This window comes from Theropithecus gelada, chromosome 1 (genome assembly GCF_003255815.1).
Source record: "Theropithecus gelada isolate Dixy chromosome 1, Tgel_1.0, whole genome shotgun sequence".
Taxonomy (NCBI): domain Eukaryota; kingdom Metazoa; phylum Chordata; class Mammalia; order Primates; family Cercopithecidae; genus Theropithecus; species Theropithecus gelada.
The window spans coordinates 94,387,888-94,403,862 of record NC_037668.1 but is presented as its reverse complement, the minus strand read 5'-3'; the positions used below and the strand labels follow the sequence as shown (position 1 = coordinate 94,403,862).

Below are 15,975 nucleotides of genomic sequence, written 5' to 3'. Positions count from 1 at the left end.
ATTTCATCTCATCATGTAGGCACTGTAACATCTCACATCATCAGAAGAGAGGTGCGTACTGTAAACAAAATATTTCGAGACAGACACCACATTCACATAACTTTTATTATAGCAGGCTGTTATACCTGTTCTAAATTTTATTATTAGATATTGTTGCCAATCTCCTACTGTGCCTAATTTACAAACTAACTTTATCATAGGTAAAGTTAATTTTACCTATGATAAAGGTAAAATTATTATAGGTAAAATTGATACCTATTGATTGATACCTGTGAAGGTGTATATATATATAATCATATATATAAATCAACTTTATCTCATATATATGTATAGGAAAAAGCATAGTGTATATAGGGCTTGGTGATATCTGTAGTTTCAGGCATCTACTGGGGGTCTTGGAACAAATCCTCTGCAGGTAAGGGAGGATTACTGTACTTATTCTTTCTACCACACAGAGGCATTGCAAGAATAAAATATGTACATGCAAATGTGATATCATATAATAGACTCTATGATTCTGAAGATGGGTTATATTGTTGCCTTGTGTTTTGCTGTCATTTTCATTGTGCCTAGTACAACAACTGAGGTATCAGAAACACTCCAGATGTATCTGTTTGATGAATAAAGCATTTTTAAAACTTTTAAGCATGTGCAAATGTCACATAATCTTTGACAATGCCCTAAGTGAGCAGAATATTTTCCTCCTTATATTGTTTGTAAAGAGAAGAAACATAGGTAACTCCACACAGGCTTTCAAAAATCCTAAAACACTAGTCTTGACACATAACAGAAGTGGATATGAACCAAAAATAAAAATGAAAGTTTTTGGTATACACCAAAAAACATGTGAGTAGATGTGTAATTTTGATCCTGAAATGACCCTTTCGTGGCATTTACATCTTTTCTGTGAAAATGTTCAAGCCTACAGCAGTTGCTGAGCTCTCAGCTACAACTTTGGGTTTGGAATGGTGAGCTAAGGCAAGGACATGATACTCATTCATTTATTAAGTGTGTGAGAAGCATGAGCCCAAAGGGCACTGTCATAAGACATTCACAGAACCAGTATCTGAATGCTAGACTTCTGAATGCTCACCTGTCACTTGATCCATGGATCACATAGGCTCATGCTGACTGACTTCTGCAAAAGGAATGCCACATGGGCAGACATTTTAATCTGTTTTGTTCACTACTGAGCTTATAGCACCTAGAACAATGCCTAGTGTGCATTTGATACAGAATATTTGATGAATAAACAAACAGTTCTAGACTAGGAGTTGCAGAAGAGGGTTGCCATAAATGCACTTTTTGTGTTCCAGTACAGGAAAGAGGCAAAACTAAATTGTGGCTACAAAATAAAAATAGAGAAAAATTAAACTAATAAAAGGCAGATAGTAATGCATTTGAAAGATTTGTGTGTCAGGGATGAATATATTTTGAGATGAGAGGAAAAGCAGTCAATCATTAGAATTCAAACCTTGGAGCGAGTAGATGTGAGGAATCCCAATCATTCAACAAATGCCAGAGACTGTTAAAGCTGGAAGTTCTAGAGGTATGGCAGATCAATTATCTCATTTTGTTTGCAAGGAAACAGAGCCCAGGAATGTAAAGTAACTTTCTCATGGCATACAGCCAAGCAGTCACAACACTTAGACTCAAACTCAAGTCTGACTTCTGGGTTCATGTTCTTTTTACCAAAAAGTCCAACTGCATAAAATCAGCTAACACATTGAGCGCCTAAGATTAACAAATTCTTTAATCAGGAGTAATTTGCATCTGAAAAATCTCATATACCATGACATCGTCACTGTACACACAAATACATAGAACAACATTGCACTCATTTACATTCATTCACTTATTTAAAAACACTTTCCCAGATTCCAAGTCAAACCTGCTAGCTTTGTAAGCCACCATTTTCAGGCTTAGTTATAAACCAGAGAAAAGGAATGAGAACCCAGGAAGGGAAAGGTGGGATGCAAGAATGAGAAAAGTAGAGAAAGGAAAGGCAGAAATGCAAGGAAGGCAAAGGAAGAGAGAAAAGAAAAAAAAGCATCCAGGATATTGACAAAACTGACTCTGGGAATTCTTTGAATGGTGGTGCTACAATGTGCCTTTTTTCATTACGAAATCATTTCCTAGGAACTCATCACCAAAACAATTCAAGCTCAAGTATGTATTTTAAAATGAACTATTTCCTTTTTTTTTGCATTTCAATATATATTATCTGTTTCTCACAATTTATCACTGCAGAATATTGTCTTATTTCCTAATTGTTTCATGTTTATTGATTTTATTTCTCCAGTGAGAATACATATTTGAGCATTTTTTTCTTACGTCCATCATAATGCCCAAAATAATACCTAATAATGAATAGTATACAGTTATCTGAGTCATTTGTATCTAGTTTTGTTCACTTATTCAATTAATAAACATGTTAAGTATTTATAGTGTGCCAAGAGCTAAGGATACAAAGGTGAATATGGTAGACCAGATTTCTGCCCTCGTGGAGCTTACCTCTGAGTGAGAGATTCAGCCCATGCATTGAAAGCAACCACAGGCCATAAACACAGCTCTGAGGAGGGAGAGCGGGCTGAGATGGACTCAGTAGCCCAGGATATATGTTTGAAATGACAAGGATGATAGCAAAGGCTGCCTGAGGAGGTGACAGTTTTGCTGGGACCACAAGAGAATTGGTAACTCCATGACCTGCAAAATGAGTGTTTTAGGCAAGGAAAAAGCCCTGAGGCATGAAAGTGTTTATTCTAAACACCAGAAGGCAAGCAGTATGGCTTTCAGTGTGAGTGAAGTATTTGATGAGCTTGAAAAGGCACAGCAGGCCAGAGCATGCAGGGTCTTGTAGCCTATGGATTTTAAGAGAAATAGGAAGATATAGAAGTTTTCTTAAACAAGGCAGGCGTGTGATGTAAAGTATTTAATTCTAGATGCCTAATATCTTTCTAATATCAGATCTTTCTAATACGTTGCAGATGTAGTTAACCAACACACAAGTTCCAAGAATAGAGGCCCATCGCTTCCCAAGTCTAAATGCACTTCTCCAATCTCTCCCCCATGGAAAGCTTGCCATTGTGTGCCCATACCTACATTTGGTAGTTAGCACACAAACCTGTGAGACCCAACACCTCTGCCTCACCCGACTTTTTCCTGCTTTTACTATGCTCCTGCTTTTTCTATTCTACCTATGATCTCTTTCTTATTCAGTTAATTTCTCCAAATGGGACTTATTCAGACACGTGAGCCCAAATTCATTATAATCCCTTCTCATTTTTCTCTCTTCTAACTCCTTTATAGTTATCTCAGTAAATTCTCTCTCCCACTTTTAATCCAGTCTGTGAGTTTACGTCATGACTTTACTCATAATTTAAAAGCAGTTCGTATGATAAAATTGAATTGGGAAAAAGTAAGCTACAAGTATGAAAGTAAAATTGAGCATAATTGAAAAATCCAGTGTCATGAGTATCTAAAACTTCTGAAAATACCTAAAGTATTTGATGGTATTCCAAAAATACCTTCAAATTTTCTCTCCAGCTCTTCATTGCCCTCCAATTAAAGCTTCTTTCCTTCAAACAGCAACATTCAAAATTAAAAACACATTTAATGTCATAATTTTCCTCTATTTAATTACTATGAGAACCATACTGTTCTTTACACATTTTATAGCAAATATTTGGGATGTTAACTAGATATTGGGTTAATAGCCTTTGATGGACTTGTGCGAGACTCTATTATTTGTATCATTATTCCTACAGGAAAACAGGTTCCAAGTAACCAACTCACAAACAAACTTTCAGGAACACAAAAATTGTGAGTTGGTAACTTCCTGTCCCTTGTTTATTTGAAACATGGATAGTGTATGTGCTACCTCCAACAGAAAGAATGATCCGGAGCCTTCTAGTATGGTTTATCTAATTTAACTTTTTTAAAGACTCCATATTATTTTTAGAAGTTTAACGTTGACCCCTAACACTTGGATGGGAACATATACATCTAAAGAGGTTCTTTATGACACAGAACACTGGAGAAGATGAGAAATTACACAAGTGATGGAACATATATTAGACTCTTATATCTGCATGTTTAGATTTTCTAAAGTAATTTCATCATTTAAAGAAGAGAATCAGTAGGAAAATTAGAAGCATTCCCTTTAAAACTTCTTAACTAACTATAAAATGAACAGCTCCAAATTCAAGATGTCTTGCTCTTTTCTGACCAAAGAATTTTCCAAATGTTATTTAGTAAAACTCTGTTTCTAAATAGGAAAAGAAGTTCTTAGTGTTTATAAGGTTTATTGCAACAACAGAAATTCAGTTACTCTTGAATCATGCAAAATTTTTAAAATAATGATTTTTGGACATAAAAAGCATTAATAAGAAATTAAAGAGTATGGTTCTCTGAATATTCATATTTAAAACAGAGAGACACAGAATATGCAACCAAAGGCACTACGGCCTATTTTTCAATTAGGTTAACATGCCCAACCTGAGGCAAAGCGAAACTAAGAGGTTCCTAGAGGGTCAAAAACATGAGCTTTGTGGTTAAACGGATGTAGGTTCAAATTCCACTCCACCATTTTTTTGCCTTGATGCATTATTTTTACTTTTGAAATGTAGAAAAAGACTGAAAAAAGCATTGTATATACAATATACTTATTTTCAGGTTTTTATGAGTAGTAAATATAATAAAATATATTAAAAAATATAAAATATTTATATATATTAAAATATATAAAATATATAAAATAAATATAATAAAATATATTACCCTGAATATTATAATTAAACACAGTAATCCCTTCAAAATATATGCTTGTTAATTTTTTAAATTATCATATAAAATGAAACCATCGGCACCTAGAAACTTATCTTTCTAGTATAGCACCTAAGAGCCTGAATATGGAACTAAAAATGCAAAACACCTTCAGTCAGGCCTACGTGAACAAGGAAAGTACTTTCTAGACATCCTCACAAATAGACAGATAGCCCAAGAAACCCTGACTTAGTTCCAGTTGTCTTAGAAAGGATAGCTAAAGAATGCCATCTTCAAACTTTAATAATAATATATCAAAAATATAGTCCTTGAATAGTTGCCCTAACCACATAGACTTCATTGCAAGTTTAGCCAGTATGTACACTCCTTAGTTAATAATTCCCTTTGCTCATCATCTTTCCCTTCATATTTATACTTCAGAAGGCTCCAGATCATGTGGCTTTCTTTAGAAAGGAAACAACTCAATGTCAACCACTGTCAAAAGATAAGTATGCAGGAAGCAACAAATCAAGTCCCTCAAAAATATGTTTTTTAATTAAAATATGTTAAATGAACCATGGAGCCACAAACTACTAATCACCTGCTTGTGGTCCCTGGGGAATTATTTCGTTTACTTCCATGATATTAGGATCTCTGAGGAGGTAGTAACATTTATCATCTATGATAAGATGGATTTCCAATAGACATTGAATGAAAGGAGCCTATATCCTGTTCCACACAAACAAAACGTAGTTTACTATGACCCATTCTGCTGAATATTTGTTTACTCTTGCTTTACACAAAGTAGAGAAGTGCCTTTGAAAAGTTGCCATGGCCATGCTTTTTCTGAGTAGCAGACTAAAACGCTTTAGCAATATAGAAATGTACATACTCATGAGTGCAAATATATGTTTTCTTCCTTTCCAGAAATGTGTTTGTGTGGATGACTCTATGTGTGTGTGTGAGACACACTACTTGAGAAGAAATATGATTTTAACTAGATGTTTGGTGGCACATTCTCAGAGTCTACTGATGTTTCAACAAAGAGCTGCAATGGCAATTTCGGGGTGCCTTTGGTGAGGTTCCTTATCTTTCCAACGTTATTGTGGTAGATGTACAGAGCCTGGCAATCTCTAGAGATGAGTTAAGTGGAAATAATAATTATATACCACACCTTCAGAATAAGAGCAATTCAGAGGTGAAATTCTGCCATGCAATACTGGAAACATGAATGTATATTGCCAAAAAGACTGTCAACTAAGTTGGAAGGCAACTGATAGAAAATTGATTTTTGGTTAAGCTCCTATTTGCCTTTCTAAGGTCACTGAACTATTAAGATAATAAGGTTTAAAAACATTTAAGTAGGAACTATGGGTAGAAATGAATGTTAATTTCATTTAGCTATTTAAGCCAGTGGGAACACCTGTCCAATTTCTCTTGCAAAAGATCTGGTGAAAGACAACTGTATCCATAGTATAACCTCTAATTCATACCAGTGCTAAGATAACATCCTTAATTAGATAAATTTGGCAAACCCAGAGCAATAGTGTTAATTCAGCTCCAGAACAAGTCTTTGTTGCAGTTCTCATTTTGGTTTAGGCAGCCTGGATAAGCTTATCACAGGGCTTTGAACTGGCATTCTTGGATGGCACAATAGACCATATTACCGGGAGAATCATTAATGAGCATCAAAAAACGTTACAACCTTCAAAGAAGATACTTTAGTGCCATGGTTTGCAAGGCAAGAAGTAAGAGAAAGAGCATCCAATTCTCTATACAAGACCGAAATCTAATCAGAATGTGTGCAGATGCATTTTTAAGAAATGCTATATGAAATTGAGCTGGAGAAATACAGTACCTCTACAGGCAAGATTTTTTTCTGAAGAAGATAATCCACATGAATTTTTAATTGAAAAGTGCATAAATAATACTCTTTCTGTTTGTCTTGCCTTGCTATTCAAAGATTAAATCCATTTTGATTTAATGAAAATGACTTAATCTGAGAGTGTTAGCAATCTCAATTTATTTAGGCCTGGATTTGAAGGACTAGCTTGAGAACCTTTTGCAAACAAGACTCAGCTCCATGACAAAATCATACCCAACCTCTCTTTTAAGGCTATCTTCTCAAATCTGTGGGTTTTGACTCTAGAATTCTTCACTCCCCCAAATCACATTGACAATGTTTGACATGATGACAGGGAGAGCAAAAAGAATTCATTTCTGCCAAATAAGTACAGGCTACACTGCTGTTTTTAAGAAACCATCCTCTTCTTATTCCATTTTGGTAAATTTCTAAGCAATAGTTAAAATCCGTGGGACAAACCTTGGCTTAAGAGGTGGCCTCTCTGCCATTTTCATGGCTGATTTGAGACCCATTATGCACTCAATTCTGCATTGTGAAATCCAGGCTGTGGACAAATTTCTGCCTGTCATCTTAGGAAAGGCCAGGAGTTTTGCACCATCCTATAGTGTGAAAACAGAAAATCAAAGCCTGCATAGAGCTGCTTGCTTCTTTCCTGATCAGCTTGCTGCTTTTTTGAGACAATCTTGGCTGTCACAGTTTCAGGTTGGGAAGGGCAATTTAGTAGAATAAAATATAGTTTAAATAGCATCTCCCCAGGGAAAGTTCCTCCTTACACTCAATATTGAATATACAAAAAGATCATCAGCAAATAATCATTTGATGCTTGGCTAAAAACCACTGGACATGGAAAGCATTTAGGGAGCATAAAATTCTTTTTTAACCTAATAAGACCCCGAATCAGGAGGCAAGAGGCCCGGGTATTTTCCTTATATTTTTCATTCTGCTGCAATTACATTCTCATACAACTACAGTTTATGGACCAAATTTGCTGCCCTCCTATCCCAATAATATGATGTAAACTGCAGAGATAAAAATACCTTGTAAGAATTTTTATAATTTTTAAACAGTTCACTGAAAATGTCTGTATGGATAACTCTGTTCATGACCTCTCCTGTCTAATGTCAATTTCAGAAAACAAGTTTCCATTGTAAATGTTTAATCAGTGTAGTCCCAGGAACCCAGAACAGAAAACCTTATCTTCTTGCCCAACTTATTTGCTTGCAAGCTCTTTCCTAGCTCCATCTCAGCTCCCTGCAAACACTTTAGGCTTTTCTCTCTCAAAGGAGCTGGGAGCTCTGTAGGTTCTGAGCTAGGCAGCAGCCCTGTGGTTTGATTCCATTAGTCTGAGCCCAGATCCACTGCAAGCAAACTGCAGCATTTCTGCTTGCAAAACCTTGGCAACCAGGTTCTAGAACCGCCACATACACTGGCTGCACATATTCTTTAACGCTGTTCCGCCCAAACCTTGCTTGAAGCCAGTCAACCACAGCCGAAAGCATCCTACCTTCCATCATGGTGGCAGAATTGCATTCCTTAATTTCCAAGGAGTCTGAAAAAACACAGGAGGATACGATTCCAGGTCCCAGCTAAGTCCTCACCACGCCGCTGCTGAGGTCTATTGCGTCCGCTGCCGAAGCCAAAGGAGATAAGTGTTAACCCAAAAGACAGGCCATGGATGCTGCTGGTGCTGCTTCACCTACAGGCAGGCTACCAGGAAGATGCTGAGAGAAAGGGAGAGGAACGGCAAGCCGGCCGAGCTGCACCGCCTGCGCTGCCTCGGCCAATCCCTTCAGCTTTGGACCGCGTCACATGGTAGCCAGCCTGCATCTCCTGACACAATACCCCCGGAGAGCACACAGAACCTATTTCCCGTCCCCATTCCCCTCCACCCCCATCGCCTCCCGTTTGTCACCAAATACATAGCCCCTTCCCCACCTGGTGACGCACTTCCCCCGCCCCTCCTCGTCGTCTCCTTAAGCTTACAGCAGCGGCTGGGTGCCCGAGATTAATTCCAAGGGCTGCCACCTTAACAGGGGACTCTGGCGTGAAAGGAGCACCTAAGTGGCTTGCTGCGGAGGGGGTTCTTTTCTTTTTCTTTCTTTTTTTTTTTTTAAGAAAAACTTAACAATTCCGTGCAGCCTGAAGTCTTAGCAATACACTTTTAAGCTCCCATTCCGGTGTCCTTTTACCCTGAAGGAATTCCAAATGTCAGTGTCGGTGGCCTCCGTGCACATCTGTGCGCCTCTCTCTCTCTCCGTCTCTCTTTCTCCCCTCCCACCCTTCATTCAAGAGAGAAAAATCAATCCGACTGACGTCACATCATAAACAATTATCCCCAAAAGGATGATGCAGAAGAAATTTCACCCCAGCTGCCTTCGTGAGAGCCAGGGAATTAATTGCGCATGACATGCCGAAGGGCTGGGAACTGTCATTAAAACAAAGAAACAAAAGAACCCACCCGAGTGGGGCTCTGGAATCAAACTGGCAACGCTTGAGATCATTTCTGGGGCGGGAGGCTGGAAAGGGGAGCAGGCAGGGAGCGGAAGCCTGAGCCCGACCAAAGACAGCTGTGCACGCCGGCTCCCTCCCACTCCAACCTGGGCACGCCGTCCGGGCTACAGAGTTGGAGGGGACCCTGCGGGGCGCCCTTCGACGACTGAGTTCGAGTCCCGCCGCCACCGCGTCCTCCCTGCCAAGCTCACACGGGAGCTGCCTCGCTTCCCCAGGTGGGGAGCTTTTCTCGCAACCGACTGGGAGTGCAGCTGCCAACTGCAGCCTCTGTAGGAAACAAACTTTCTCGTAAATGACACGTTTCTCCGTTTCTCCGCAACGCGCCTCCTGCATCTGGAGTTGCCTTCAAGCCCATTCATTCACCCAAGTGGAAACCTGGAGGGAGGCAGTTGTGCCTGGTTGTGGCGGAGCCCAGGGTTTTGAAGCTTCCAGGGATGGGATCTGGGTGCTGTGCAGCTGCCTAAGTGGGAAGTTATGTCACTGGGCCTGGTTGGGTTGATTCTGTCACCTGACTGCTCTCCAGAGAACCTGGAGCCTTCCAGAAGGGCCCAGGCCTGGGGAATCTACGACCCTTGGTTCCCTTCAAGAAAGCTCAGACAGCTAAGGAAGAAAAGGACAGGGCAGCCTATGAGAGGAAGAAGGAAGAGAAAAAGGAAAGGAGATGGGAGGAAAGGCAAAGCCTTCTTTAGAACTCAGGAAAGACAACATCAGAAGTGCGCGTTTCTCCCTGTATAATCTCACAGCATGACCAGGAGAAAAGCTGTTACGGTAGAGAGCAATTGTGAGCATCAAATGAAAATGTACTCAAAATAACTGTAAGAAGATGCATGGCATGATCAGGGTTGAGCCTGTAATGTATTATTAATCATTTATATTAGCAATATACTCATAAACTTTTTCTATTGCTCAGGCCTGGACATGGCCTAGCTCTTTCGACCAAAGCAAATATGACGTCCTGGTGACTGACTGAAGTAGCATATTCATAGTTAAAAAACAAAACACAGCTCCTTAGCAACTTAGAAGTTTTGAAAAACTCATTGTTCTCCCTAAGGACACATATTTCTGTGGCCTCTAAATTTCAAAATGAAAATCTCCGGGGAGATACAAATACTTGTGACTTTTTCCTTATGTCTCTAAGACAGTTAAATTTTAAAAGGGGAGTGAATTCCTAAGTAAAACCTGCCTTGAGTACAACTTACACTGCTCTGAAAACGACAGGGGTATTATTGCAAAAAGGATTGATTAGTGTGTGTGTGTGCGTGTGTGTGTGTTTAGCAATTTTTTTGTAATGATTAAGAACATTGATGGGTATTGGTGTCAAATAGATGGGCACCAAGGTTTGTTTCTGCCACGTAATGAGCTCTGTGACTCTAAGCAATTTACGTAATTCTCTGTGCCTCACAGTTTTCTTATCCTGAAATGGAGAGAACAGTAATACTAAGTTAATTGGGCTATAAATGGTAATAATAACAAACCTGTATTAATGGCTCACTATATGCCAGACAGTATCCAAATACTCTGCCAGTAAATTACTTAGCATTGTGTCTGGAGCATAATAAGACCGGCATGTTAGCTTTTTAGTATTAGTATTATTACTACCAAAGGGCTGGCAGATGCATCAGAGAAGTTTGCAGCCAACTGGGGGTTGTACCAAAGACACAGAGAACAAGTTAGTGAAAGACCAGGTGATGCATCCAAAGATGTAACATGTTGGAGATTTCTGAAAGGCTGCTAAGTGGGAAATCAGAACAAATGAGGTTAATTAGGAAAGACTTCTTTTTGTTTTCTTACAGAGGTGAAATTTCAGAGTTCAGAAATTAATTGGAATGGGCTTGAAGTGGTAGTTCTAAAGAATATAGGGAGTTGTAAGTAAGAAAAAAGTCTCATGCAAAATCTGGAGGTGAGTGCAAGCACTGAGGTGCAGGAGTGGGGGCCATTGTCAGGATGTAAGGGAAAGGCAGAGAAACCCAGGCTGCCTGCCTTCTTCCTCCCAATGTAAGTTTTACAGTGTGTTAGAGTAATCCTCTCAGATAGATTTGGTATGGGTACACTTCAAGTTTTCTTTAGACTTGCAGCAACTATCTAGAGACAGCAAGTCAATGGAAAGATTCTTTTAGTCAATGACTATTTATAGGAAAAGCAGAAGTGTGTAGATATTGTCAGAAAGGGATGTGTATTTAAAGGTGGTAAAGCTAATCCCAAAGGCTAAACTTCACCACAATTTCATCAGCTGTGTGTATTTTACCCTTTAAAAAGAAGACGCTATTACCAATTATAAGAACGTCCAATGAATGAAGTTGTTTCAATAAAATTTGCTCAAATATATAATCAAAAGAGATTATCCTAATTGTGGTATTTTCTCATAGGTTTTTTTCTTTTTCTTTTTCTCTTTTTGAAAGAGTGTCACTCTGTTGCCCAGGCTGGAGTGCAGTGGTGAGATCTTGGCTCACTACAGCCTCTGCCTCCTGGGTTCAAGCTATTCTCCTGCCTGAGCCACTTGAGAAGCTGGGATTGCAGTCATGCACCACCACATGCACCTGATTTTTTTTTTTTTTGTATTTTTAGTAGAAATGGGTTTTCATTGTGTTGGCCAGGCTGGTCTCGATCTCCTGACCTCAAGTGATCCACCCGCCTTGGCCTCCCAAAGTGCTGGGATTACAGGTGTGGGTCACTGTGCCTAGCCTCTCGTAGGTTTTTGGGAAAAAAAATTGTTTTGATCAAGAACAAAGATAATCCTTTAGGTTGTGATTCAAATTTTATCACTTCATAGTATAGTTTTTGCTTGCCAGCAAGGGCAAAGGAGAATATCTAGCCTCCAAAATCATGGAATACCTTTTGCAATTCTGAAATGAAAGTCAAAGGGTATATGGAAAAGATTGGGTGAATAATTGACTTGCATCAAAGTGCAAGAATTGCTCAGTAGTTCAGCTCAGGATGTGAATGTCAGCCCAGATCGTACAAGGCTCTGATATGGTACTTATGACTGGTCCAAGACCAAAAACTTAATTGCTGAAGTCACTAGACATTCAACATTTTTTTCTAAGATAGTATTTGCATGGTAGTAATGACTGATTACATCGTGTTTTAGAATAAAATCTTATTATATTCCTACTATAAAAGCTGAGCTTCTTCACTATCTCCCAATTTTAGGTTTAAGGGGAAATTTGTTTATATTTTAGAAAGAGAAAGAAGACAATGAGAATTGAGTCACAAAGAAAGGAGGAAAGAAAATTAGCACTAAAATATGTATCCAGATTTGTGTATTTGTTTGTGTATCTCCAAGGTAGTGCTCTTAACATGACAATTGACTCTGCCCCTTTTGCTATCCCCACTGAGGTAATTCAGTGAATGTAGAAGGAAAAGTATTGCCCAAGTCCTGGAAATTGGCAAGACTGAAAAATTGGAATTCCATGAGATGATGCAGATGAAAAAGAGATACATATATCTTTGTGTGTGTGTGTGTGTGTGTGTGTGTGTGTGTGTGTGTGTGTGTTCCCATGGTTACTCTACTCTTGGCTAAAATAAAAGAACTCCAACTTGAAGTAACATGGGCAAAAAGTGAATTTATTGAGGTAGCTCATAGAATTATAGCAAGAACTGAACAGCTGAGGGAAAGCAAGAACCAGGACACTCCAGGAAATTTTATTACCTGAACCAAGTACTCAGAACTCTCTCTGTCTCTCCCAACATGTCATCTCCTTTCCTCTTACCAATTTTTCTCAACACGATCAGAGCCTGACCATTAGCATCCCCTAAGCTCACCTCTTCACAGATTTACTAGCCTAGATCTCCTTCAAAAAACTTCCAGGGAAGGACTGTGATTGACCTGGCTTGGATCATTGTTCACTTTTCAAACCAGTCAGTGGGGACCATGTTGATGAATTCTCACGATAGATTTTTTTTTAAACCAAAACTTACATTGGACTTAGTCATATGCTCACTACTGTGACTATGTATGTATATATATACGAGTTTCTATGGCAAAGAGAACCCCTAACATGATGGGATCCAGAGAGAAACCAGCAGACCCTTTAGTCATGCTCCTGTTTCCCTGGGGGGAAGACCCTATGTGCGGGCCCACTTACACCAAAGACAAGACATGCCCTGGTATGCTTGTCACCCATTGGTCTATGAGCAGCCCAAGAGCCATGTGTCCATACCTACATGAGTGCTGAAGAAATTTATATCAGCTGAGAGTACTGCTTAAATAGACTTACATTGATAAGGATAAGCAATAACGAATGAATCCATGAGAAAAATCAATAGTTTCAAAAGAGAAGGAAAATAACTACAGCTCACTGAAGCAGAGGAAATGTCTCCACTGAGGCAGAGGAAATGTAGAGAACTTGAGAGTCATGTTTTTTTAAATCTGTTTTTCAGTTTTGATATAATTTCAGAGATACAGCAGCAATAAATAAGAGCAGATTGCTGTGATAAAAGAGCATACTGAGAGCCAGAAAGAGTGCATGGAAGTAATAAAAACATTCTCATTAAACATTTTAAAATGTTATAGCTATAAGCAGTGATAAAATGGGTACTGCCAAGATTGAACATTGATAGCCCAGTGGCTATGTGCTTGAAGCATAAACCTACAACAATAGCAACTGACCCAAGCATAGTGGAATTCTTTCTCTCTTTGGAGAATCAAATCACTCCAATGCAATTTTGACCGCTCAACAAACTGGAAAAAGAGAAAAAGCTCCATAAAGCTTTAACTTATGAATTATGAAACATGACAAAAATAATTAAAAATAGACTATAGCTCAATCTTACTTATGAATATTGATACAAAAATTGAAGTAAATGACAGCAAACATAATACAGCTTTTCAAGAACATTGTATATTATATTAGACTTTAAAAGTGAGAAAAAATAATTCAACATTAAGAGAGCTACTAATACAATTTACAATATTAAGCTTTTAAAAAGAAACTTATATAATTATCTTCATAGTTGCCAAAAAGATATTTGATAAATTTTAATTTATATCACTTATTAAATAAATAAATCTTAACAAAGAAAGAGATATAAAACCTCCTTAGGAGGCTAAAATATACATATCTTGACCTCAAATTGGCCATGTTTTAAATGGAAACATAGTGAAAACATTTTCATTATCAAGAATAAAAATCAAAAATAAGACAATTATTCTTTATCATCACTGTTATTTAATATTTAATACTATTTTATGGATGCTAGCCAAAATATTAGGAAGAAATAGAAATAAAATTATGTCAGAGATAGTGGTACATGCTTATCACACTATTTTCTCCATCTGGATACACAGGAAGACTGTATTTGCCAGCTTTCCTTGCAGCTGGATGGGGTCATATGACTAAATTAAGACCAATGGAATTTTTCAGGCCTGGCCTTTACAAACATCCTGCATATTCTCCATACCTTTCTTCCCCTCCCAAATTTCAGGGAGCTGCCTGGCCCTTATCAGACTTTGAATGTGTGAGAAAACTAAACCTTCATTATGCTAATCTGTATACTATGTATATAAATATTTACATATGTATGCATATTATACATGTCTTAGCCTGTTTGGTTACTATAACAAAATGCTATAAACTGAGTGGCTTATAAACAACAGAAATGTATTTCTCACAGCTCTGGTGGCTGGGAAGTCCAAGATCAAGGCTCTGGCAGGTTGTGTGTCTGATGAGGGCCTAGTCTTTGCTTCCAAGATGGTGCCTTGTTGTTGCATCCTCCAGAGGCAATACTGTGTCTCAGACGGCAAAAGAGGTGCAAGGGCAAAAGAGCTGAAGGTTGTGTGGAGCCTCTTTTATAAAGGCCTTAATCTCACTCATGAGGGAGGAGCCCTCATGGCCTAACCACTTCCTAAAGGCCCAATCTCTTAATACTACTACATTGGAGATTAAGTTTCAACATGAATTTTTGACAGGACCCAGACATTGTGTCCATAGCAGTAACCAATTAACTTCTCCATTTCTCTCAAGCAAATTCAGATTGGCTATCTGTCACTTGAGGAGGAGTCCTAAATGATTCAGTCCGTTCCAGGAAGTATGAAAGGTCAAAAATCATTAATATTGAGACCTGTAAGCATATGCAAAAAGCAAATGAAATGCTAGAAATAGGAGATAAAGCCAAGAAGTTGCAAGTCAGACAGTACCAAAAGTGGATTAGAGAGTGAGAGACAATGGAAGTGAAATCATTTAAGACCACTTACTTTGAAAGAGCTCTGTGAGATCTGAAGTTCTTTTCTTTTTAAAGGTCACTAGCCAAAATAAGAGGTCAGTGTTCAGCTTAGTTCAAAGATATGGATGAAGTTAGAGAATAATCAGAATATTATAAAATAACATAATTTCTTTTAAGAATCAAGCCCAAAGAAGGCCATCACCATCCTAAAATAGTGTTTTTCACTGGTATCCACTACCTTCTTTTTAATGACCATTACAAACTAAATAAATCTTACACTAGAACCAAGGGAAAAAAATAAAAAGGAAATAAAAGACATTTGAATACATGATATATCATATTAGCTGAGTAACTTAGGTTATATAGTATTAACTCTTAGAAGAAAAAGAGTCTTGACTCTTGGTATACTTAATTTCAAAAGGATAATGTGTTGAGGTTTAGATTAGGAGACAATCAATCTTTGACAATGAACTGCAGAGGCACGTACCATCTTTAATTACATGGCTACTTAAAAAAAAGCTTTCTCGCTCTGTATTTTCATTTTGAAAATATAATATATGAACTTAATTTTATAACTGCATTTAACTGGGGATAAGAGTCAAGTAGCAAACCCTAAGATGTCAGTAATTCATTGGTTCACCTTGTAATTGCCATAGCTACCAAGGACTTCAGTG

General features: G+C 38.1%; 1 protein-coding gene across 8 annotated transcripts in view; it reads right to left on the bottom strand.

Annotated features, from left to right (window-relative positions):
• The window catches only part of SGIP1 (SH3 domain GRB2 like endophilin interacting protein 1), a 220,130-nt gene extending 211,019 nt beyond the window's left edge, over window positions 1–9,111 (bottom strand). For 3 of the 8 annotated variants that reach the window (XM_025355465.1, XM_025355475.1, XM_025355495.1), the window contains exon 1: window positions 8,133–8,545. In XM_025355465.1, the coding sequence (XP_025211250.1) occupies window positions 8,133–8,142 (10 nt within the window). In that variant the 5' untranslated portion in view covers window positions 8,143–8,545. Of the gene's footprint in view, window positions 1–8,132; window positions 8,546–8,611; window positions 8,922–9,086 lie in introns of those variants that run through there. The other 5 variants (XM_025355457.1, XM_025355505.1, XM_025355485.1 and 2 more) reach the window with 5 other exon arrangements.
• Between the last annotated feature and the right edge of the window lie 6,864 nt (window positions 9,112–15,975).